Source organism: Scyliorhinus torazame, chromosome 18 (genome assembly GCF_047496885.1).
Source record: "Scyliorhinus torazame isolate Kashiwa2021f chromosome 18, sScyTor2.1, whole genome shotgun sequence".
NCBI classification, from domain to species: domain Eukaryota; kingdom Metazoa; phylum Chordata; class Chondrichthyes; order Carcharhiniformes; family Scyliorhinidae; genus Scyliorhinus; species Scyliorhinus torazame.
The window spans coordinates 153,858,482-153,883,411 of NC_092724.1; the positions used below are offsets into that span (position 1 = coordinate 153,858,482).

Sequence of the window (24,930 nt, forward strand, 5' to 3'; positions counted from 1 at the left end):
CACGTTTCCACCAAGAACAATGTGATAATGACCAGATAATGGCTGGGATTTACTATCCTTTCCCACCCGCCAACGGGATCTTCGGATCCTGCCGACTGCGGGTTTCCCGACAGTGGGGAATGCATACAATGGAAAACCCCATCGACAGCTACGGGACCAAAGACTCTGCTGCCACGAAACATGTCACGTGTGTGTGGGGGGGGGGGGGGGGGGGGGGGCGCGGTGGGGGGGCTTGAGGAATAAATATTAACCAGAATATCGCGGAGATTTCCCATGCTCTTGTTCAAAATAGTGCCCCGTGATTGTTCACGCCTGCCTGAGGAAGTAGACAGGGCCTCAGTTTGACATCTGATCCAGAAAAGGGCACGTCCAGCAGGGTAGCACTCGCTCAGTGCTCCACGAGTGTCAACGTCGATTTCTGCATTTAAGTCCCTGAACTAGAATTAGGTCAGCAGCAGAGCCATTCTTGCATTTCGAAACCAGAAGAAGACATCCCTGATAGTACAATGATGCTTCGCTCGGGGCTAATGGACTTGCAAAACTCAGCTTTAATATGTGGTTAGCACTGCTGCTTCACAGCTCCAGGGTCCCAGGTTCGATTCCCGGCTTGGGCCACTGTCTGTGCAGAGTCTGCACGTCCTCCCCGTGTCTGCGTGGGTTTCCTCCGGGTGCTCCGGTTTCCTCCCACAAGTCCCGAAAGACGTGCTTGTTAGGTGAATTGGACATTCTGAATTCTCCCTCAGTGTACCCGAACAGGCGCCGGAGTGTGGCGACTCGGGGATTTTCACAGTAATTTCTTTGCAGTGTTAATGTAAGCCTACTTGAGACACTAATGAAGATTATTATTTTAAGGTTTGTGCGATGTGCTTTTTTTGTGGAACATACACAACTTACTTCTATATCTTAAAATGTCTGTGTTTTTTATTACTAAATTCATGTTGAATTCAAGTTCCACAACTCAGCTGTACATTGCTATCTAAAGTTAAAAAGCTCTTTAAGTACACTGTTTTACATCGACTTTAACAGAATCATACATACTTACGATGCAAGGTCCAACTTAACAAATTCAGATAATTAGGAAATTAACCTCAATCAGAAGCAGTCAAATAAATTGGCAAACTTGATCCCTTTGACATCATGCTCATTGCTGGCCCAAATACACAATGATTCATTGCTAACATCGCAGAGTCTGACCCTGATAAATTAATCGGCAAGCCTCCCTTTTATCAAATTCAGCAAATACCTTTAACCATAGTAGAGTAGAGGTTATTCTATGCTGGATAAGCCGTAACCTCTATAACACTTTTTTTTAAAAATTGAAGCCATGATTTTAAGCAGTATTAAACTAGAAGGGTCATATTGGATTCTCAGGGGTTTGACAGGGTCAATGCTGAGAGGTTGTTTCCCCTTGTGCGAGAGTCTAGGACCAGAGGGCATAATCTCAGCGTAAGGGGTCGCCCATTTCAGACAGAAATGAGGAGGAATTTCTTCTCTCAGAGGGGAGTGAATCTGTGGAATTCCTCACCACAGAGAGCTGCAGAAGCTCGGCCGTTAAGTATGTTCAAACCTGAGATAGACAGATTTTTAATCAGTAAGCGAATCAAGGTTTGGGGGATCAGGTGGGAAAGTAGAGTTGAGGATTATCATATCAGATCGGTCATGATCTCATTCATTGGTGGAGCAGGCTCAGTCAGCTGAATGGCCTACTTCTGCTCCTCCGTCCTATGACTGTATGGTCATGCAAGATTTTATTCTAAAATTTAATGAATTTGACCAAGCAACTATTTGTCTGCAAATCTGTCCTTTTCTGAAATAAATCCTCCGCCTTAAGAGTGTTGGCTTGTAGGATATTTACAGCAATTTGCACGAGAACAAAAGTGTACCGATCTCATTGTTTTCGAACAACGCAAATATCTATCACTCCCAGAATTCACCAAACCAAAGTATCTCATTTTTGTTTAGCTCTGGGCTGTAAGATGCGTGGTAGCTCTACGTGTAAAATGTACATAGAAATAGGACTACAGCTTCACCAATTTAAAATGTTCATAATACACCAGCCAGCCCAGGTTTCTGGGTCACAGGTAAAGTGAACAGAACATCAGAACAGACTGTAGCCCTGTTGTCAGGGATATGCAAGATTATCCAATTATTCAAGATTAGAAAAAGTTCAGACTTCTTAACTCCTATTGAACATGTTCACTCTTTGGTGAATAATCGGATTTTGAAAATCGACAGTTCCACGATTCCAGAAACTAGTTAAATTTTCTAAAGGGCGATTGAGACTAGAGTTCACGCCAAAGTAGACATCTGCTTAAAACCTGTCAGAAAATTAACTTCAGAAAAGATGTCTTCATGTTACACGATTAAAAGCACATCCTGTTTCATCAATTACCCGCTTCCCTCCATTCGCTAAGAATTGAAGAGTACGGTTCCCGTCCCCAAACAGGCTCTACGCATCCCTCTTCCCCACCTTCATCCCAAACCCCTTACTCGAACAAAAACAAATCAGTACGTTATTCCTGTGTCCACTTTGGTTGAGGAAAGGTTTTCCCTATTTTCTTGGTCAATTGGCCACTGTACTTTTATATGACTGAATGCAGTCTTTAGGATCGCATCTAGCTCCGCTTCCTGGTGGCTGGAACGTAACCCGACTCATTGGATCACATATCCATAGCAACATGGGAAGCGGGTTCCTGCATGAAGCGCTCACAAAACAATTTGTGCTCCTTGACTAGCAGCTAGATTCCCCTTTGTAACATTTCTTTTTCAAAGCCCAACGCGGATAGTCCACCTCCAACGCTGATAGTCCACCTCCATTGATTACTTCGAGTTCGGTCTCCTCACCACGCAGTGAGGGGCTTTCAGAAGTGAGTTTATAGTAAGATAAAACTGAAGCATTTCAGCCCCGTTCATCTGATCCAAGAAAGCCCAGGCAACTCATTTAGCATTTCTATTAATGAATATGATATATTCTATCAACGGCTGGTAGATCCTGTTTAACTTTCCGGGGATTCAGTTTACATGCCCCCGTGGATATGTTTGTGCTGGGGGAGGCGCAGGGGCATGCAAAACAGGTCAGGTGGCTACTTTCTACAGTCCCGGCAGTGCCCACAACGGAGCTCTGGTGCTGCCTGGAATGGTGGAACTGCCAGCCAATCTGATTGTTTGGCAGCCTGAGGGCTGCGCTTCCTCCCACTGAGGGGCAGAAGTGGCACTGTTAAACAATTTAGCTGCCCCCCAGCATGGTATGGCTACTGGGCACGTTTCCTCCGTGCACATCAGTGTCTGGCTGACTCTCCTCGGAATGCTGGCTTCGTTACGGACGCACCATCCCTGGCCGTCAAGTCCTGGGGTGGGACTCAAACCCGGAGCTTCTAGCTCAGAGGTAGGGACGCTTGCCCACTGCGCCACAAGACCTCCTGAAACACGAGTGCTGTATCATTATCCATCAACACAAATACCATCATTTCTGGAGAATCCCAGTGCAGAGATGTTTCTGTTCAGTCCCAGGGTAACAATGAATCCCAGAACTCAAATTTGTTTACACTTGGAAAAGTGCATTTGTAAATGACAGAACTGTTAAAGGCAAACATTGTCTGGTAAACTTGATTCAGTTCTTTGAAAGCACAACGGGGAGGGTTGACAAAGGTAGTGTGGTTGATCTTGTGTATAGGGACTTTCAATGAAGTGTCATACAATGGACTTGTTAGCAGATCTAAATTCCATGGGATTAAAAGGCCCATGGAAGTGAAAATGGTTAATGGAGAGAAAGCAAAGAACAGTGCAAAAGAACTGTTGGTCAAGCCATTGTATCAGGAACATTCACAAAAGGAGTCAATTGGTTTTGTGCATTTGGGAACAATAGTCAGGAAGGTAATTTTAAAAAAGTGGAACTCAGACTAGCATAGAAATACATCCAATGTTATTTTGTTTATGTACAGCACACAAATTAACTGTTGGTTTTAAGTGGACACCTTAAATATCTGTTCTTACCTTCATATTACAATTCTAACAAACTTCAGATTCAGGAGCAGTATAGTGTGCTTACAAAAACAAAGTCACTAATCTCCATTTAATGCATTTCAATCTGCCCTTTGGTAACACTACCCGGGTTTCGCTCTCGCCGACCCATTCAACTCCAATAGTCAGTCTTCGTATGCAGCACACTAATCAGTGTTGCTTGCTTCCGGGGTACTTGTTGTTGAAGAGGCTGATGCCAGCTTTAGAGGCGGTCTTTTTCACATTGTCCAGAGTGGTCTTTTTAATGGCGGCAGGGGAAACGGTCTCTTTGTCAGCCAGGCACTGCAGCTCCCTAAACAGCGAGAAAGGCAGAGACTTGTGTACAAAGTGCAAGAGCAGGCGAAGAAACAAGTGGAGTAAATTCCCACAGCGCGCAGGTGAATGGCTGCCCGACAACAACAGGGTCCTACAATCGCTTTATCTGATACACTCATCTCAAAAAACACAGCCGCCATCAGAACAAGTGACCGAACGGTGGCCCATTGCAGTAATCTGTGCTCACTTTCCACAACCAATATTAAATCGAGATGGTTGTCCATTGTTGTTAGTGAAGCAGCACTGGGTGATGGAGATAAAGAGCAGTGAGGGAGCTGGGAACCCAGGCCCGACACAGGTATTTCTCCAAATTAGCCCAGTAAAGCAGACAATCTTAGGAGAAAGAGGCTATCGTGCTGAGAATTATCTTATGTTTTAAAATAAAAGTTACATAAAATATATACTGTTGTTAAGCACAGTGGGTAGCTTTCCTCCAGGTGCTCCAGTTTCCTCCCACATGTCCCGAAAGACACGCTGTTAGGTGAATTGGACATTCTGAATTCTCCCTCTGTGTACCCGAACAGGCGCCGGAATGTGGCGACTAGGGGATTTCCACAGTAACGTCATTGCGGTGTTAATGTAAGCCTACTTGTGACAATAAAGATTATTATTATTATAATAAATGACACAACTGCAGCAGTTTAAAAAAAATTTAGAGTACCCAATTCTTTTCTTTTCCAATGAATGGACAATTTGGCGTGGCCAATTCACCCTGCACATCTTTGGGTTGTGGGGGCGAAACCCACGCAAACACGGGGAGAATATGCAAACTCCACACGGACAGTGACCCGGGGCCGGGATCGAACCCGGGACCTCGGCGCCGTGAGGCAGCAATGCTAACCACTGCGCCACCGTACCGCCCCTCCAACTGAAGCAGTTAACAGCTTCCTCCTCGGCTTTCATTAGACCTCAGCGGTATGAATCAGAGCATCTGACTCCCACAGATTGGAAGCAAAATCCATGCCAAGGCTAAATGTTATTGGTATTTAGTTGGCAAGCTCACAGGAAGAACAAAGGCTGATTTAGAGTTGGGGGGGGGGGGGGGGGAAAGAGAGAGAGAGAGAGAGACATCCACTCATACTGAGAGACACACACCTCGTTCTTACACACGAAGCCTCGACAGCATTGATGAGCAGACTGCGGAAGCCCCCACTTTCCAGGAAGTGTATGGCATGGATCGTTGCACCGCCTGGCGAACACACGTTATCCTTCAGTTGTCCAGGGTGTTGCTCGGACTCCAACAACATCTTAGCGGCTCCCTGTCAAAAGGAAACGACAAAATACACTGATGACCGCGCAAAAAAACCTTAGTGATTTCGAGAAAAGGCGCACAGCACATTTTAAAATTTGAAAATCTAAGTTGCTAAAATTACCGTCAACGTTTGGATTAGGCAATTTGGAACTCATCTGGAACGATCTGGATGGACACGTCCCAGCCTTCCATTCCAAAGGATCCTATTTAATGGGAGGTTTGAGTTCACCAAACCAGGGCTTGCCCAACATGCGGCCAGCGGGCCACTCCACCCATCTACTGGTGTGAGTCAGTGAGAGAATGTGCACGCAACTGAGAGCACAAGTGATGGTGTATGTTGTGAGTGAGAGAGAGAGAGGAGTTTGCCTCACCCCCAGTCTTAGGATTCACACTAATCCTCACCCCCATTCACCGACACGCTCACACCAACGCACACAATGGGTGGGTGAATAAGTACTCTGAGAGCGAGCCAGCGAAAACACAATTTGATCCTCTCACACATAATGGTGATCATTATTAATTGCGGAATATTTTAAATGATCAATTTATCGCTTTGATGTTGCTTTATTTTCGTTCGTCAACTTTTTTCTTTTCTTCCTACCCCAACACTTTATTGAGATTCATGTTTAAATGTTGCCGAAACTCATAATTTCAAAATTCGCTCATTGGGCCCTGGAGTGAGAAAAAATTGGAAATCTGGGGCGGGATTCTCCGAGCCCCCACCGGGTCAGACAATCGCCGGAGGGGGGCGGCGTGAATCCCACCCCCGCCGGCCGCCGAATTCTCCGGCACCGGAGATTCGCCGGGGGCAGAAATTGCACCGCGCCAGTCGTCGGACCCCCGGCGATTCTCCGGCCCGCGATGGGCCGAAGTCCCGCTGCTATAATGCCGGTCCCGCCAGCGTGAATTAAACCACCTCCCTTACTAGCAGGACCAGGCGGCGCGAGCGGGCTCCGGGGTCCTGGGGGGACGTGGGGCGGTGCCCCCACGGTGGCCTGGCCCGCGGTCGGGGCCCACTGATCCGCGGGCGGGCCTGTGCCGTGGGGGCACTCTTTCCTCTCCACGTCGGCCATTGTCCCCGCGCCAAAGGCCTTCCACGCGAGCCGGCGGGACGGCAACCACTCCGGCATGGGCCTAGCCCCTCATGGGGAGGGCTTGGCCCCTAAAGGTGCGGCAAAATCCGCACCTTTGGGCTGCCGACGACGGTGTGGTTCACGCCACTCCATCCCACCAGGGCCCCCTGCCCCGCCGGGTAGGGGAGAATCCCACCCATGGCCTAGTGCATGAAAAGGTTGGACGAGCCTGCGCTAAACTAATGCAGTGGCTTAAACGGAACAGCTCCCTAGCATCAATAAATTAACACTATCCAGATGTATTGTAGGTTAGAGAGAAGACACATTGGAGTTTACTGACCAGCAACGCTTGAGCACCAAGTCGAACAGCCAATCTACGAGTGAGACCCATCTTCACCCCGCCATCTGCCAGGGCATCTATAGCTGTGAAAGCCTGGAAATATTCATGAAGGTTACTCCTCCTTGTCTGAAGGAACATGCAAACATCACCTCACTTATCAATTCTTTCTGCTTCCTTCCCTCTCACCAACCTCCGATCTCCAACTTCCATTAGATGGTCCACGCCTGTCCCGGAATAGCACGTGAACTCACTCTGGAAGCCTGCGACTCGCTCCATCAAGACCCGTGCATCTGCAACGTGGCCAACTTTGGATTGTACAAATCCTTCGAGGCAGTAAAATGTTCCACGGTGCTTTGCAGGAGTGTTACCAAAAATGATGCTGAGCCACTAAAGGAGGTGTCAGGATAGGCAACTAAAAAAGAGGTCTGTGGTTAAGGAGCATCTGAAAGAAGGAGAGAAGGGTGATGGGGACGAGAGGGAGGGAATCCCAGAGCTTGGAGTACAAATAGCTGACGGTGAACATCTGGGATTCACAAAAGGCCAGAATTGAGAATCTTCGCGATCTAAGAGGAATGTAGGGGTGAAGGACATGAGGAGGAGGAGCAGATTTGATAGAGGTATTCAAGATCCTGAGGGGTATGGACAGAGGATAGAGTGAGAAACTGCTCCATCTCAGGAGAGCATCAAGAACTCAATGGCACAGATTCAAAATAATTTGCAAAAGAAGTCGAAGCGATGTGAAGAAAGGGTTTTTCACCCAGAAGGTGGGTGGAATCTGGAACAAACTTCCTGAGAGGGTGGTGGAGGCAGGTTCGATCAATATATTCAAAAGGTAATTTGATTCCTCTCTGAAAAGAGAGAATGTGCAAGGGTACGGGGATAAGGCAGGGGACTGGGCCTGAATCGATTGCTCTTTCCAAGAGCCAGTGGTCTGGATGGACCAAATGGCCTTTTGCTGCGCTGTAAAGATTCTTTTACGGAGAGATGGAGGGATGAGGCTGTCGAGGGCTTTAAAAACAAGGATGAGGATTCTACAGCCGAGGTGTTGCCAGACCTGAAGCCGAGGTAGATTAGAGAGCAAAGAAAGGAGCGTGGAGCCTCGGTGCAAGGTGGGAATGGGCAGTAGATTTTTAGATGAGCTTAAGTTGACAAAGGATGTAGGGTTGGAAGGCTGGCCAGGGGAGTCTTAAAATTGACCGCTTTGACAAAGCTGCCATTCGTCTTTCCTCCTCTCATGGTAGATGTCAAATTTCTTCACATCAATCTCCTTGGGAGGTTCGACTACGTTAAAGGCTTCATATAACAGGAGAACTGCTCAGAGGTGGGAGGCCGTAAGATTCAAGGAGCAGAGACACAAGTTAAGGTCTGCAATTACTTGCATGCAAAAGAGTTGCAGGGGATAATGAAGGGATAGCTGTCTGTGTGCGGGCATGATAAAAAAAATCAATTGATATTTCTTCTGGTCGACAGATTTTTGTTTAGTCACAGAATATTTTACCGAGAGGAAAGATGAATGGAAGAACAGCAAAGGTTTTAACAAGAACAACGAACATTAAAAAAAAATTCCAACCATTAACTTCTTGTTGCTTTTTAAAATTTCATTTTATGGGACGAGGGCATCGCCGGCTGGGTCAGCATCGATTGCCCTCCTTTTCAGAGGGCATTTGAGAGTCAACCACATTGCCGTGGGTCTGGAGTCACGTGTAGGCCAGACCAGGTGAGAACGGCAGATTTCCTTCCCTAAAGGGCAGTAGTGAACTAAATGGGTTTTTATAACAATCTGTAACAGCTTCATGGTTGTCATTCAACTCTTTTCTTTTTAATTCCAGATTTTTATTGAATTCAAATTTCGCCATCTGCCCTGGTGGAATTCGAACCCGGGTCCCCAGATCTTGCCCTGGGGTCTCTGGATTATTAGTCCAGTGACAAATACCACTACGCCACTGAAGCCCCCAATTCCACCCCCTTGGCTTCCTGCCCAGTCCGATTGGTGTGTTGTGCGCACAAGGAGATAGGCTTGATACGTACATAGGCAGGACCACTGCCACTGAGCCCAGTGACGGCGTCGATCGAATCCTCTTCCACTTCCACACAATAGCCGACACTGGCCATCAGCTGCTCCAGCAGGTGTCCATCTTCCACTGCTGCATGCGTTCCCGTGGCGTACACGGTGGCCCCCTCTCGTACAACCACGGGTGTGTTGGTCATTAAGCGGATCACTTTCGGAAACGCACGCACCGCGGACAGTTTCTGTAATACCAAGCAGCTACGTGAGAGAAGTGGCAGAATTGACAGGATCAATGCTACATAGAACGTGCGTTACAGCACAGAAACAGGCTATTCAGCCCATCTGGTCTATCCCTCTTTTTAAAACATTAAAAAAAAAAAAATTTAGAGTACCCAATTATTTTATTTCCCAATGAAGGGTCAATTTAGGGTAGCCAATCCACCTATCCTGCACATCTTTTGGGTTGTAGGGGGTGAGACTCACGCAGACACAGGGAGAATGTGCAAACTCCACATAGTGACCAGGGGCCGAGATCGAACTCAGGTCCTCGGCGCTGTGAGGCAGCAGTGAGCCACTGTGCCCCCGTGCCACCCCTATCTGGTCCACCCCTCTGCCCACTCATCCCTCTTCATCCAATCGGATCATTATATTCTTCTTTTCCTCCCTCGTGTGTTTATCCAGCTTTCCCCTAAATAAATCTCTGCTGTTTACTTGTGGAGCATTTCTTTGAAGAACGTAGGTGGATTCCTTCAATGCAAACTGTTGAGAGGCTGACCAAAGATTGAACGATAACTAGACCAGTGGGGGTTCATTAACTTGGGAATAAACAGTGTACCCAGCTTTCAACATAGAGAAGAAATGGAGGGGAGTGATCATTCAGTCACTCCAGAGAACAGAAAGATCAATTAGATCATGGGTGATTTGTACCACAACTTCATTTAACCATAACTTCCCTTGATACCATACAAAAATATATTGATTTCAGTCCGAAATGTTCTAATTAGTCCAGCACCCACTGTCTTTTGGCAGACCGAATTCCTGATTTCTCTTACCACTAATACCGTGACAAAATTCCTGTTGAAGAGTTCAGGAAGTGTGAGGTAAGGTCACCAAAGTTCCTTAAGCAGCACTTATCAAACCCACGACCACACTGGAAGGACAAGGGCAGTAGTTACCTGGGAACCCCACCACCTGGAGAGTCCCCTCCAAGTCACTCACCACCCTGACTCGGAAATATATCGGCCGTTCCTTCACTGTCGCTGGGGCAAAATCCTGAAACTCCCTCCCTAACAGCACTGCGGGTGTACCTACACCTCAGGAACTGCAGCGATTCAAGGCGGCAGCTCACCACCACCTACGGAAGGGGAACTAGGGATGGACAATAAATGCTGACCTAGCCAGTGACGCGTCCCGTAAATGGATTTTTAAAAATGTAAGGAATGAGGAAACATGGCTACTTGCAGTAGATGGAACTGATTACAATAGAGGCGAGAGAGCATGGGCTGAATGGCCACCTTCTGCGACGTAAATGACTCAAAGATGTTCAGGAACGATAGAAGAGAGTGAAACTCTAGGTCAGATGTTTAGAAAAGGAAGCAGATTCTGGGAATATACCTGTTTAAACCCCTACGAGGACCACAGAGGGAACCATTGTTGATCTCCCCATAGGACCTGCGGATTTAGAGTTTCCCAGATAGGGAGTGGCAGAGGAACGACAGTTTTGCCACAATATACTATCAGTCTTCAAGCAAACTGAATGCAGAGAACGGATTAGCATCAGTACCTGATACAGGTCTGAAAGCACTTTGTGCAAAGGCTGCTCCACCTTTTCAGGGCAAGCACAGCTGGACAGTAAATGCAGCCGTGCCAATACCGCCATGTCCATTCCCTGGATTGGTCTTACAGCTAAGGTGCAGATACAATCTCGAGCCAAATAAATATCGTGTTTGTTAAAGTTAACTTCCTTTTTATTTATAGGCTCGCTGAGATGGGCAGAGCGGTCTCCCTCCTCTGCTTCGCTTCCAAGTAGTGGCTGGCCCCCACATTTAAAAATGGCAAAAATCTCACTCCCACAACCCAAGGGTGTGCAGGGTAGGTAGACTGGCCCTGCTAAATTTCCCCTTTATTGGAAAAAAAAATAACTGAGTACACTTTAAAAAAAAAATTGAAAGCAAAACCGTTCCAATAAATAGGAACCTCTGGACGGATGTTGACCGAATTAACAATATCACTTGATGAGGTTACAGTTGCATGGACATCAAAGGATAAATTGATACAAAATGAATGGAATCCCACCAGGTTCACATCATGCTGATCATGATCACTTTATGCTGTGATGAGTCACTCTTGATATTTAAACTGTGCTTTCTAAAAGCTGTCCAATGGTATTGCAGCTGTTTGGAATAATCAGCAGAGTTCATCGCACTTGGCAACTTTGTAACACGCCCCTCTATTGTTGCAAGATAGTTATCAACATCGTTAAGCTCCAGGGCAGCACGGTGGCGCAGTGGTAGCACTGTAGTCTCACGGCACCGAGGTCCCAGGTTCAATCCCGGCTCTGGGTCACTGCCCGTGTGGAGTTTGCACATTCTCCCCGTGTTTGCGTGGGTTTCGCTCCCACAGCCCAAAGATGTGCAAGGTAGGTGGATTGAACCCGCTAAATTGCCCCTCAATGGGAAAAAATGAATTGGGTACTCTAAATTTCTTAATTCTTTTAAAAAGAAAAAAAAAAACATCGTTAAGCTCCATGATTTTGGAGGTGAAAAAGTAGTGTCCAGGGATGTACACACACACACACACGCGCGCGCGCGCGCGCGCGTACAGCCCCCACCCCGGGTCATTCATTATGTGAAGCAATGTGGGCTATTTGAGAGACAATAGGCATTCATAGAATTTTTCAGCTCAGAAGGAGCGTAATCATCCCAGCGAACCTGTGCAACTCTCTGAAACTTTGACCGGTTTCCCATAAACTCATTTAATTTATCAAATAATTCACATGTTTTAAAGTCATTGTACAGAAATGATTACATTTCAGCAAATATCATAAATCACAAACATAGGCCATCCTATTTCACACTCCCACTGGCATTTTGGTGAATGCGTTGGCGCTGGAACAAAGTTTCAGAAAGAACCCTCACCTTTTCGATGGAGCTAATGGTGACTCCAGCAGCACAAGACACAATTAAGTGACGTTCTTCGATATCCGGTGCAATCTCATCCAGTACGAAAGGGATAATGGGTGGTTTGACAGCAAGGAACAGCACATCGCTCTTCTGAACAGTCTCCTTGTTGCTCAAGGTAAAATTGACACCAAGCTTCTACCAAACAGAATTTAAAGAAACTAATTAGGAAGATTGGATTGACATGGTATAACGAACGCACAGAGTCAGAACGCCATTCCCTGCACCCCCATCATTTCCCTCAAGTTAAAATACAATTGCTGTTAAATGATGGGGTATCGTGTGGGCAGCATGGCAGCACAGTGGTTAGCACAGTGTTGCTTCATGTGCCGGGGTCCCAGGTTCGATTCCATCTTGGGTCACTGTCTGTGTGGAGTCTGCACGTTCTCCCCGTGTCTGCGTGGGTTTCCTCCGGGTGCTCCGGTTTCCTCCCACAAGTCCTGGAAGACGTGCTTGTTAGGTGAATTGGACATTCTGAATTTTCCCTCTGTGTACCTGAGCAGTGTGGCAACTGAGGCATTTTCACAGTAACTTCATTGAAATGAAAATGAAAATGGCTTATTGTCACAAGTAGGCTTCAAATGAAGTTACTGTGCAAAAGCCCCTAGTCGCCACATTCCGGCGCCTGTTAGGGGAGGCTGGTACGGGAGGTGAACCGTGCTGCTGGTCTGCCTGGGTCTGCTTTAAAAGCCAGCTCTTTCGCCCTGTGCTAAACCAACCCCTGGTTGCAGTGTTACTGTAAGCCTGCTTGTGACAATAATAATAGATTAGGTCAATGGAGGGCAGCACGGTGGTGCAGTGGGTTAGCCCTGCTGCCTCACGGCACCGAGGTCCCAGGTTCGATCCCGGCTCTGGGTAACTCTCCGCGTGGAGTTTGCACATTCTCCCCGTGTTTGCGAGGGTTTCGCCCCCACAACCCAAAAGATGTGCAGGGTAGGTGGATTGGCCACGCTAAATTGCCCCTTAATTGCAAAAAATGAATTGGGTACTCTAAATTTATTTATTTTTAATTAGGTCAATGGATATTCTGCCTGATCATCTTTATGGCATTTTAATCATGCAATGTGATCAGCGCTTAGATTGGACCCGGTGATCTCAGGGTCTCCCACCTTTATCAGCAACAGCTTTGACAAAAATAAATGGTCGTAGGAACAATATTGGGATATTCAGACCCTTGAGCATATTCCACCTCTCAACTGGACCATGGCTGACCTGTACCTCTATTGATGTGCCTTGGTTCTGAAACATATATCATTGCCCAACAAATGTCTTTATCAGTCTCAATTTTCAACTAACCCACAGACTTTGTGAGGGAAGAGAGTTCCAGATTCTTCACTGTCCTTTATTGCGAAGAAATATTTTCTGACATAACCCAGGATTGTCCTCACTCTGACGTGAAGGTCACGTCCCCTGGGAGAAAGCAGAAGCTGCTCCCAATTTAAAATCTGAGGAAAGTGCCAGATGATAAACAGACTGGTGACACCTTTGTGCTTATTCAGGAGAATTGACTCGGAGGGTGGAGGAAACCACAACCGAGGTAGGTCTCTGTGCCTGCCTTTTGTCCCTTCACCTCAAAGTTAGACAGAAATCGGAATCTGCAACCCTCCCCGCTCTCTTCGTTTTAGGAGTGAGACTGGAAACGCAATGCCCATTTTTAATACTCACTAATTATCTAAATGTGGGAACTGTACTGAGTGCAACTGTACTTAGACAACAGCCTCTGACGACCAAGAACAGCAGATTATTAAATGAGGAGCAATAAACTTGCCACTGTCTGATCTTTCTGCCACGCTTTCAGGTTGGCATGTGTTTGAGAGGGCACACTAGCTCACCTGCTTTCTGCAGTGGGCAAATCGGTACATGCTTCTTTTAGCCGAGTTGAGATGTGTTTGGAGTTTTAGTAAACTGCTCCCAAGCAAACAAGATCCTTTCACAGCTGGGTAGGTCAGAGTGAGATTAAAACTGGGATTGAAAGTTAAAGGTGACCAGAACAGAGGAGGCAATGTGTTGTTCCAGCTGAAATAACTGAAGCATTTGGAAAAGAGCTCTTCCGGGGCAGCACGGCCGCACAGTGGTTAGCACTGCTGCTTCACAGCGGCAGGGTCCCAGGTTCGATTCCCGCTTGGGTCACTTGTCTGTGCGGAGTCTGCACGTTCTCCCGGTGTCTCTACGGGTTTCCTCCGGGTGCTCCGGTTTCCTCCCACAAGTCCCGAAAGACGTGCTGTTAGGTGAATTGGACATTCTGAATTCTCCCTCTGTGTACCCGAACAGGCGCCGGAATGTGGCAACTAGGGGATTTTCACAGTAACTTCATTGCAGTGTTAATGTAAGCCTACTTGTGACAATAATAAAGGTTATTATCAGTACATACCAGGATTGTCTGACAGTTACCACAAAATCAACGTTTTACCAACTTCTGACGTGTGGCCTCTGGTGAGAGCGCTGGTGATCCACACACGCGAGCAACGCACCTTGCCCGTTACTGCCAAGTAACACATAGTCAGCCAATGTTGTACTGGCAAGATTTAATAAGCTCTATCACATGTTGTTGTGAAAGCTAGCCGGAAGTGGATGGGGCAGCATTTGTTGGCCATTCTGAATTGTCCATGAAATTTGCTCGGCCATCTCAACCACAATGTTGTGGGTCTGGAGTCACATGTAGGCCAGACTGGGTAAGGGTGGCGGATTTCCTTCCCGAAAGGGCATTTGTGTACCCGACGGGTTTCTGATAGTTTCACGGTCACTATTACTGACTAGTTTTCAATTCCGGCTCTCATTAATTGAATGAATGAACCCCTGCCCCCAGGGCATTAGCCTGGGCCTCTGGGTTACTAGCCCAGTGACATTACCTCCGCGCTACCATCTCCCCATAATAATCATCTCACTGTTCAAAAGAGACAGTGTTACAGTGAATTGTTTAAGCCAACATGATGATCCCTACCCTCAGGCCTCCGACAGTGGGTAATTCCTGGTCTGGGGAACTTGCTGTAATCTTGTGAGCAGCTAAGACACCTGAGGATGAAAAAACCATGAGTTAAATAAATGGGGGGAGAAAAAGCACCATCCAATGCTTTTCCAGTTCTTGGCCGCAGCCCTGTAAATTATGGCAACCCAAGTGCGTACCCGAGTACTTTTCCAAATGCAACCAGGGTTTGGGCTTCAACCGCCCTCTCAAGAAGCGAGTTCCAGGCCTTACCTCCCACTGGGTGAAAATGCATTTCCTCAAATTCTCACTAATCCTGGGGCGTTGGCGCAGTGGCTAGCACTGCTGCCTCATGGCACCGAGGACCCGGGTTCAATCCCGGCCCTGGGTCACTATCCGCGTGGAATTTGCACATTCTCCCCGTTTCTGCATGGGTCTCGCCCCCACAGACCCCCAAAATGCGCAGGGTAGGTGGACTGGCCATGCTAAATCACGCTATTCAGTTAGAACAAACAACAACACCCCCTCCACAATAGTCCTCAATACCGGGACCCTGCAATGCTACGTACTTATCCCCCGACTGTACTCCCTATACACACACATGACTGCGTGGCAAAATTTGGTTCCAACTCCATCTACAGGTTTGCTGACGACACGACCATAGTGGGCCAGATCTCGAACAACGACGAGTCAGAATACAGGAGGGAGATGGAGAACCTAGTAGAGAGGTGCAGCGACAACAATCTCTCTCTCAATGCCAGCAAAACTAAAGAGCAGATCATTGACTTCAGGAAGCAAAGTACTGTACACACCCCTGTCAGCATCAACGGGACCGAGGTGGAGATGGTTAGCAGCTTCAAATTCGTAGGAGTCCACATCTCCAAAAATCTGCCCTGGTCCACCCACGTCGACGCTACCACCAAGAAAGCACAACAGCGCCTATACTTCCTCAGGAAACTAAGGAAATTCGGCATGTCCACACTAACTCTTACCAACTTTTACAAATGCACCACAGAAAGCATCCTATCTGGCTGCATCACAGCCTGGTATGGCAACTGCTCGGCCCAAGACCGCAGGTAACTTCAGAGTTGTGAACACCGCCCAGTCCACGAACCTGCCTCCCATCCATTGACTCTATCTACACGTCCCACTCCCTTGGGAAAGCGAGCAGCATAATCAAAGACCCCTCCCACCCGGCTTACTCACTTTTCCAACTTCTTCTATCGGGCAGGAGATACAAACATCTGAGAACACGCACGAACAGACTCAAAAACAGCTTCTTCCCCCCTGTTACCAGACTCCAAAACGACCCTCTTATGGATTGACCTGATTAACACTACACCCCTGTATGCTTCACCCGATGCAGGTGTCTGTGTAATTACATTGTGGACCTTGTGTTGCCTTATTATGTATTTTATTTTTATTTTATTTTCGTGTACTAAACGATCTGTTTGAGCTGCTCGCAGAAAAATACTTTTCCCTGTACCTCGGTACACGTGACAATAAACAAATCCAAATAAATTGCCCCTTAGAACAAAGAAAAGTACAGCACAGGAACAGGCCCTTCGGCCCTCCAAGCCTGCGCCAACCATGCTGCCCGGTTTAAACTAAAATCTTCTATACTTCCGGGGTCCGTATCCCTCTATTCCCATCCTATTCATGTATTTAATTGGAAAACAATTTTTATTTTAAATTAGGAGAATGGATTTGATGTGATCTATATTGACTTTAGCAAGGTTTTGGCCCTCATGGCAGACTGGTCAATAAAGTAAGGGCCCATGGGATCTTTAGAGACCACAGACAAGTTCGAGGCTTGTGGATAAAGAGAAACTAGATTTATTGCAAAGTAATAATATGTACAAAACTCTTCAGATCCCATCCGGGTCAGGCATGTCGGTTCCAAACCTGGCCCACTTTCATATCCAAGTCTATTACCCTGTCCATGGGTAACCCTGTCCTCAGCGGGGGAGCTCGTACTCAACGAGACGCCTGGGGAGAGTAATTGCTCCGACCCTGAAGCACTCGTGTGAGTTCTAACAGGATCCAAGGCAAGGTGGCACATGGGATCCAATATTGGCTGGGAGGCAGGAAGCAGAGGGTGATGGCAGAGGGATGTTTCTGTGACTGGAAGGATTTTGCCCGTGGGCTTCCACAGGCCTCGGTGCTGGAGCCCTGGCTATTTGTGCTGCACATGAATGATTAAACGTAAGAAGTATAATCAAGAGGGTGAGGGATGACACGGAAATTGGCAGGGTGGTAAATCGTGAGGAGGAGAGCCGTGGACGACAGGAGGATATCAATGGACTGGTCAGGCGGCTAGAGTAGTGGCAAGTGGGAATTTAATCTGGAAAAGTGTGAGCTGATTCACTTGGAAAGAGCTAATAATGCAAAGGATTATTATGATAGGACCCTGGAAAGTACTGAAGGTCAGAGTGCACATCCACAGATCCCTGAAGGTGGCAGGGTAGGTAGATAACGTGGTTAAGAAGGCACATGGTGTAGAGTCAACGCGACCGCAACTTGTGCCAGGCTCAGCCTGATACAATTCAAGGTTGTTCACCGGGCCCACATGACAGTGACCCGGATGAGCAGATTCTTTGGGGTGGAAGACAGGTGTGCAAAATGTGCGGGACGACCAGCGAACCATGTCCACATGTTCTGGGCATGTCCAAAGCTTAGGGGATTTTGGCAGGGGTTTGCGGACGTCATGTCCACAGTGTTAAAAACAAGGGTGGCGCTGAGTCCAGAGGTGGCGATTTTCAGGGTGCGGAAGACCCGGGAATCCAGGAGGAGAAAGAGGCAGACGTTCTGGCCTTTGCTTCCCCGGTAGCCCGGAGACAGATACTATTAGCTTGGAGGGACTCAAAGCCCCCCAAGTCGGAGATCTGGCTATCAGACAAGGCTAGCTTTCGCTGTTTGGAGAAAATAAAGTTCACCTTGAGAGGGTCACTATTAGGGTTCGCCCGGAGGTGGCAACCGTTCGTCGACTTCTTCGCGGAAAATTAATCGTCAGCAGAGGAGGGGAGTGGGGGTGAGGAGGGGGCTAGGTCAGCGTAAATTAGGGGGTTAATTAATGGTGGGACCTGTGGTATTTGCACTATGTTTATATTCTCATGTACATTGTTTATATTGCTGCTGTTACAATGCCAAAAAAAAATCAATAAAATGTTTATTAAAAAAAAAGAAGGCATATGGGATGCCTTTATTAGCCGAGGCATAGAATACAAGAGCAGGGAGGTCATGTTGGGACTGTATAAAACACAGGTTAGGCCACAACTGGTGTACTGTGTGCAGTTCTGGTCACCACATTCTAGGAAGGATGCGATTGCACTGGAGAAGGTGCAGAGGAGATTTACCAGAATGCTGCCTGGGATGGAGAGGCTGAACTATGCAGAAAGATTGGAAAAGCTGGGGCTGTTTTCCTTGGAGCAGAAAAGGTTGAGGAGGAACCTGATAGAGGTGTATAAGATTATGAGTGGCATCCATGGGGTGGATCGGAACTCCAGGCTGAACAGCAGTCTGCTCCTCGAAGCCTGTCTCCGCAGGGAGACTTCCGACCATTGCCCGCAGCACAGACCCAATCTCTGGGTCCAATGTCACCTTGTGGTATCAGCACCAATTGTAGAGAGAACTCTACAACTCGGGTCTCCAGCCAGCTGATTAAGCTCCTATGTGAAATAAATCCTTACTGGACTCTGACTCTGGACATCATGTGAACTAGTATTCATTTCTGTGGTTAACTGTTACCATCCATAGTTGTAAAACTTTTTGTTTTTCTGTTCCCTCCACAGATGACACAAAGCTTGGTGGTGTAAACAGCGAGGAGGAAAGCCTCAGATTACAGGATGATATAGGCAGGCTGGTCAGATTGGCAGAACAGAGGCAAATGGAATTTAATCCTGAAAAGTGTGAGGTGGTGCAGTTTGGGAGGACTAACGAGGAGAGGGAATATACAATGAACGGTCGGACACTAGGAAGTAGTGAGGACCAGAGGGACCTTGGAGTGCATGCCCAGACGTCCCTGAAGGCAGCAGGACAGGTAGACAATGTGGTTAATAAAGCTGATGGGATACTTGGCTTTATTAGCCGGGACGCAGAATATAAGCGCAAGGAAGTTATGATGGAGCTGCATAAACACTGGTTAGGCCACAGTGAGAGTATTGTGTGCAGATCCAGTTGCCACATCAAGAAGGATGTGGTTCCACTAGAAACAGTGCAGAGGAAATTTGCCAGGATGTTGCCTGGGCTGGAGCATTTCAGCTGTGAAGAGAGGCTGGCTAAACTGGGGTTGCTTCCCTTACAACAAAGGAGGCCGAGGACAGGCCTGATTGAGATGCACAAAATTATGAGGGACATAGATAGGAAGGAACTTTACCACTTAGGAGAGGTGTCAACAACCATGAATTTACGGGGCAGAAGACTTTTAGGGGATTTGACAACATTTTTTCACCCAGAGATGGTAGAGGCGGGAACCCTCACAACATTTAAGAAGCATTTAGATGATCACTTAAAAGGGCCGCAGCACCCGGGATCGCAGGAGGCGAAAGAGGCCGGTATTCTGGCCTTTTGCGTCCCTGGTAGCCCGGCGGAGGATTCTGCTACAGTGGAAGGATGCGAGGCCCCCCCAAGCGTGGAAGCCTGGATCAGTGACATGGCAGGGTTCATTAAATTGGAGAGGGTAAATTTTGCCTGAAGAGGATCTGTGCAAGGGTTCTTCAGGCGGTGGCAACCGTTCCTTGACTTTCTAGCGGAGCGTTAGGAGGTTGACAGCAGCAGCGGCAACCCGGGGGGTGGAGGGTACTTTGTGTTTACTACTGTGTGACATAGCTACAAGATGTTTATTTATGTGGTCTTTGTTTTTTGTAAGGAGGGGTGGTTTTGTTGAAAATATTAAAAAATTTGAATAAATTTTTTTTTCTTTTATGTACCGTAGCACACAAGTGCTGGTGAATGGGATTCGAATAGATAGGTGCTTGATGGCTGGCACAGATACGATGGGCTGAAGGGCCTCTTTCTGTGCTGTAAACCTCCATGGGCGCAATTCTCAAGAAAGATTTCTAAGTGTGGTAGCGAGCAGCAATTGCCGTGAGCTTCCCCACGCGTTGCCTCGCGAGGCCGGCAACGCAATTCAACGTTAATTGGTCCCCTTAACAAGCCTCACCACAACTGGCTTCTCGCCACAAATGAAGACGCGCCAGCTGATTCACCGGGACCGCCCTCGCCAGCCCCACGCTAACAACGTTGAGCAGCACTTAAGCTGCACTTGCTCGGGCAAACCCAGCCAGCTCGCAAAAATGGCACCCAGGAGACCAGCCCCAAGATTCGGGGCGCCGATCTGGGGAGGCTCCTGGACAGGGTGGACTGTTCCTCCAAGGTTCCCAGAGGATAGGCCAGGAGGCACTGCTGCCTGGGATGAGGGGTCGGCAGCAGTCAGCTCGGGGAGTGTGACCGGGAGAACTGGCCTCCAGTGCAGGAGGTCAACGACCTACATCGGGCAGCATGAGTGGGTAGACACCAATGCCCCCCCACCCTCAAGGGAGCACCCACCCCCCCCAACTCCCCATGCTACCTACAGCACCCCCCCCTCCCCTGTGAACCATGCGCATGACTAACGGTGCCCTCTCTGTGTCTCCTCAGGAAAAGCTCTCCCATAATGGCTGGGAGAGGGCCCAGACTGGAGGAGGTGTGCCAGACATAAGAATCCTCACCTCCTTCGAGGAACAGGCCCTGGTGACCAGTATGGCCGAGGATAGAACGCTCAGCCACGTGGAGGCTGGCGGACACCGCAGAGGTGAGGAACCACCGGGCTCCAGCTGGGGGACCTGTCACACGGGAGTTGTTATTGCCTTGTTGATATTGTTACTGACCCATCCCTCCCACTGACCACATGTTCATTCTCCCGCAGGTCCTCCAGCCGATGCAGCCAGCCCATCCCGGGCAGCACCCTCTCCGGACTCCGGGGAGAACATCTCGGAGGAGAGCTCTGACGATGCAAGCGTGGTAGCGGCACAGCTGTCATCCCCGCCACCCACCAACGCAGATATACACACCTCAGTGGGACATGTTAGTGGACAGGTTTCGGGGGCACAATCGGGTGAGCATCAGGAGGGGGGTTTGTACAGCAGGTTAAACACCTTTTCACAACACCATTATGATGCCTCTGTCACTTCCTTGCGCAATGTTGACTGAACCCCGGACCCTTTGCCCATCTCCCCAGTGCACCCTCCCCCCCCCCCCCCCCATCGCGGGTGGCCCCTGCGGAGAGTCCCCCTCTCCCCCCCCCCCCCTGCTGAGCATTGGGGCGGCAAGCCCAGCGCCCCTGGGCTCTTTACCTGTGAGTAAAGGTGGCTACTCACCTCCCCACAGAAGCCCTTCCACCAGGTTCAGGATTTTTAAAAAGGAGCACTAATCGGAGCCAGCGTGAGCACTTGCTGGGGAGGGCGATGAATGACGAGAGGATGTTGGAAATGGGGTCACTCTCATTAATTGTATGGGAATGGGGCCTCAGTGGCGATAATTGGTATCTTGCCATGGAATAGTCACGATCCCGATTTTGCCGAGGGGACCGGGCCGGGGGCATCGCAAACTGTTTGCTGCCTGGTGCGGATCTCGTTTTTGGCCTCTCCCGCTATTCACCGGCCTCGTTACGCTTGGGCGAGAGCGTAACGAGGCTGGAGAATCGCGCTTGATGACATAGCAAGACCAAGATAGAACAGGTCAGGAAGGGCTGGAGGATCGGCGGGTGTGAGGGCGGCGGGTGTGAGGGCGGCGGGTGTGAGGGCGAGCAACAAGTGTTCTTCGATTGAGCGGGGGAGGAGGGAGTTAAAGCTCAAATTTGGGCTGGACATTAAAGTTACTGATGATCTGGTTCAGACCAGGACAGTGGCTCGGGAGCGAGGGAAGGGGGTGGGGGGAGAAGGATAAAGGCATGGCGGACTGGGGTGGTGAGGCGAGGGAAGGAGTGGAGGAGGAGGGGTGAAGGAAGGGGGTGCAGAGGAGAGGGACGTCAGATTGGGGAGGGGATGGAGGGAGCTGAATTTGGGACAAAGACCAATAACTATGCCATTACTTTCCTCGTGGTCGAATGGTCCCAGACTTGATGTCAGACAAAATATGTAAATAGTGAAGAGATGGAGATGGGAAAGTTAGACCATCAGCTGTTGTATAACCGCTTTACCTGGGATATATGTCAGAGACAACTTAACCCCTTCAAACAATCTGGCCAACTGTTCTGTATGGATGCTGGGGTGCCCTGCTGACGAGAACCTACATGTCAGACCCTCAGCAGGGTTTCCCAGTGAGCCCTGAAGATGGGGCAAGCAGCAATCCCACTCCACAGCCGAGCTACCTGCCCCCCCCCCCCCCCCCCCCCAACCCCAACCTCTCACCTGCAGCAGTGAATCCCCGGGCTAAAGCGAAGGCCAGCTGTCCCGCTCCAATGAATCCCACGCTCATTTCCCTTGTCCTTTTGTCAGAGCAATTCCGGAAGCCCTTCGGCAGCCCTTATCTGGAACACAAAACCCAGGCAGAAATCAGAGGCAGGGGCGCAGTGACCCAGCCTGGAAGGGTGGAGGAGAGAAGGAGGGAGGGAGAGAGAGGGTGGAGGGACAGAGGCAGTAAGGAGGGAGTAGCTACAGCTCCGGGAAGTAGCGCTGCCAACGTGGCTACATTGAGATGTATCAATTGAAGCAACTTGTCACTTCCTGCTCCTGACGGCCCCCTCCACCAATCAGGGTGGGGGCCGCAGCTGGGTCCCGCCCATCTGCTGGGCATCCGCCAATGGGTGAAGAGATGGGCGGGGTCTCTGGAAGACAGCTGGCCCATCCTCGCAACAGGAGCTCAGGATTGCATCACTTTCCAGCAGAGTGGGGAAGGGGCTGGTGTATCCAGCAGAGTGGGGAAGGGGCTGGAGTATCCAGCAGAGTGGGGCAGGGGCCCCGCAGAGTGGGGCAGGGGCCCCGCAGAGTGGGGCAGGGGCCCCGCAGAGTGGGGAAGGGACTCAGCAGAGTGGGGAAGGGGCTGGTGTATCCAGCAGAGTGGGGCAGGGGCCCAGCAGAGGGGGGCAGGGGCCCAGCAGAGTGGGGCAGGGGCCCAGCAGAGTGGGGCAGGGGCCCAGCAGAGTGGGGCAGGGGCCCAGCAGAGAGGGGAAGGGGCTGGTGTATCCAGCAGAGTGGGACAGGGGCCCAGCAGAGTGGGGTAGGGGCCCAGCAGAGTGGGGAAGGGGCTCAGCAGAGTGGGGAAGGGGCTGGTGGATCCCAGCAGAGTGGGGAAGGGGCTGGTGGATCCCAGCAGAGTGGGGAAGGGGCCGAGCAGAGTGGGGAAGGGGCCGAGCAGAGTGGGGAAGGGGCCGAGCAGAGTGGGGAAGGGGCCGAGCAGAGTGGGGAAGGGGCCGAGCAGAGTGGGGAAGGGGTCCAGCAGAGTGGGGAAGGGGCCCAGCAGAGTGGGGAAGGTGCCCAACAGAGTGGGGAAGGTGCCCAGCAGAGTGGGGAAGGGGCTCAACAGAGTGGGGGAGGTGCCCAGCAGAGTAGGGAAGGGGCTGGCGTATCCCAGCAGAGTGGGGAAGGGGCCCAGCAGAGTGGGAAGGGGCTGGTGTATCCAGCAAAGTGGGGAAGTGGCCCAGCAGAGTGGGGAAGGGCCCCCGCAGAGTGGGGAACGTGCCCTGCAGAGTGGGGAAGGGCCCCCGCAGAGTGGGGAACGTGCCCTTCAGAGTGGGGAAGGGCCCCCGCAGAGTGGGGAACGTGCCCTGCAGAGTGGGGAAGGGGCTGGTGTATCCAGCAGAGTGGGGCAGGGGCCCAGCAGAGGGGGGCAGGGGCCCAGCAGAGTGGGGCAGGGGCCCAGCAGAGTGGGGCAGGGGCCCAGCAGAGTGGGGCAGGGGCCCAGCAGAGAGGGGAAGGGGCTGGTGTATCCAGCAGAGTGGGACAGGGGCCCAGCAGAGTGGGGTAGGGGCCCAGCAGAGTGGGGAAGGGGCTCAGCAGAGTGGGGAAGGGGCTGGTGGATCCCAGCAGAGTGGGGAAGGGGCTGGTGGATCCCAGCAGAGTGGGGAAGGGGCCGAGCAGAGTGGGGAAGGGGCCGAGCAGAGTGGGGAAGGGGCCGAGCAGAGTGGGGAAGGGGCCCAGCAGAGTGGGGAAGGGGCCCAGCAGAGTGGGGAAGGTGCCCAACAGAGTGGGGAAGGTGCCCAGCAGAGTGGGGAAGGGGCTCAACAGAGTGGGGGAGGTGCCCAGCAGAGTAGGGAAGGGGCTGGCGTATCCCAGCAGAGTGGGGAAGGGGCCCAGCAGAGTGGGAAGGGGCTGGTGTATCCAGCAAAGTGGGGAAGTGGCCCAGCAGAGTGGGGAAGGGCCCCCGCAGAGTGGGGAACGTGCCCTGCAGAGTGGGGAAGGGCCCCCGCAGAGTGGGGAACGTGCCCTTCAGAGTGGGGAAGGGCCCCCGCAGAGTGGGGAACGTGCCCTGCAGAGTGGGGAAGGGCACCGATTAGCACTGGCCTCCAAAAGCGAAGACCAGGCATGGTGGCCACTCTGGGGGTCTCAGAGACCATTGGAACCCCCTGGTGGTCTGGGCAGGGCACTGCCCCTGGAACCATGACAGTTCCAACCTGGGTGTCAGGTTACCGGTGCCAGGGACAGGGGACAAGGGTGGGGTGGTGAAGGGGGGGTATGAAGGGGCATCGTGAAGGTTTGGGGGGTTGAAGGGGGGTCTTAATGGTGGGGGGGGGGAGCTCTGCGACCTCATAGCATGGTATGTTCACTTGTGGGTGGCAGTGCCCACATGGATGGGGGGCAGAATCACCCTCAAGCCTGGGTGGTTGGGGGGGGCTCACGCTAAC

At 50.2% G+C, this 24,930-nt stretch overlaps 1 protein-coding gene across 1 annotated transcript; it reads right to left on the reverse strand.

Annotated features, from left to right (window-relative positions):
• Positions 1–903: 903 nt before the first annotated feature.
• On the reverse strand, positions 904–22,780 carry LOC140395633 (pyrroline-5-carboxylate reductase 1, mitochondrial-like). The gene is made up of 7 exons (XM_072483639.1): positions 22,499–22,780; positions 15,129–15,199; positions 12,146–12,325; positions 9,029–9,250; positions 7,001–7,093; positions 5,431–5,594; positions 904–4,312 (listed from the first exon to the last, which is right to left on the reverse strand). The coding sequence occupies exons 1-7, from the start codon at positions 22,563–22,565 to the stop codon at positions 4,171–4,173; spliced, it is 939 nt and encodes a 312-aa protein (XP_072339740.1). The 5' UTR covers positions 22,566–22,780; the 3' UTR covers positions 904–4,170.
• Positions 22,781–24,930: the final 2,150 nt, after the last annotated feature.

Coding starts and splice junctions, on each gene's coding strand:
- LOC140395633 (XM_072483639.1), bottom strand. CDS start 22,565: ATGAGCGTGGGATTCATTGGAGCGGGACAGCTGGCCTTCGCTTTAGCC. Junction 15,200..22,498: donor CCGGGGATTCACTGCTGCAG/GTGAGAGGTTGG, acceptor TTTCATCCTCAG/GTGTCTTAGCTGCTCACAAG. Junction 4,313..5,430: donor GCTTCGTGTGTAAGAACGAG/GTGTGTGTCTCT, acceptor CTCGCTGTTTAG/GGAGCTGCAGTGCCTGGCTG.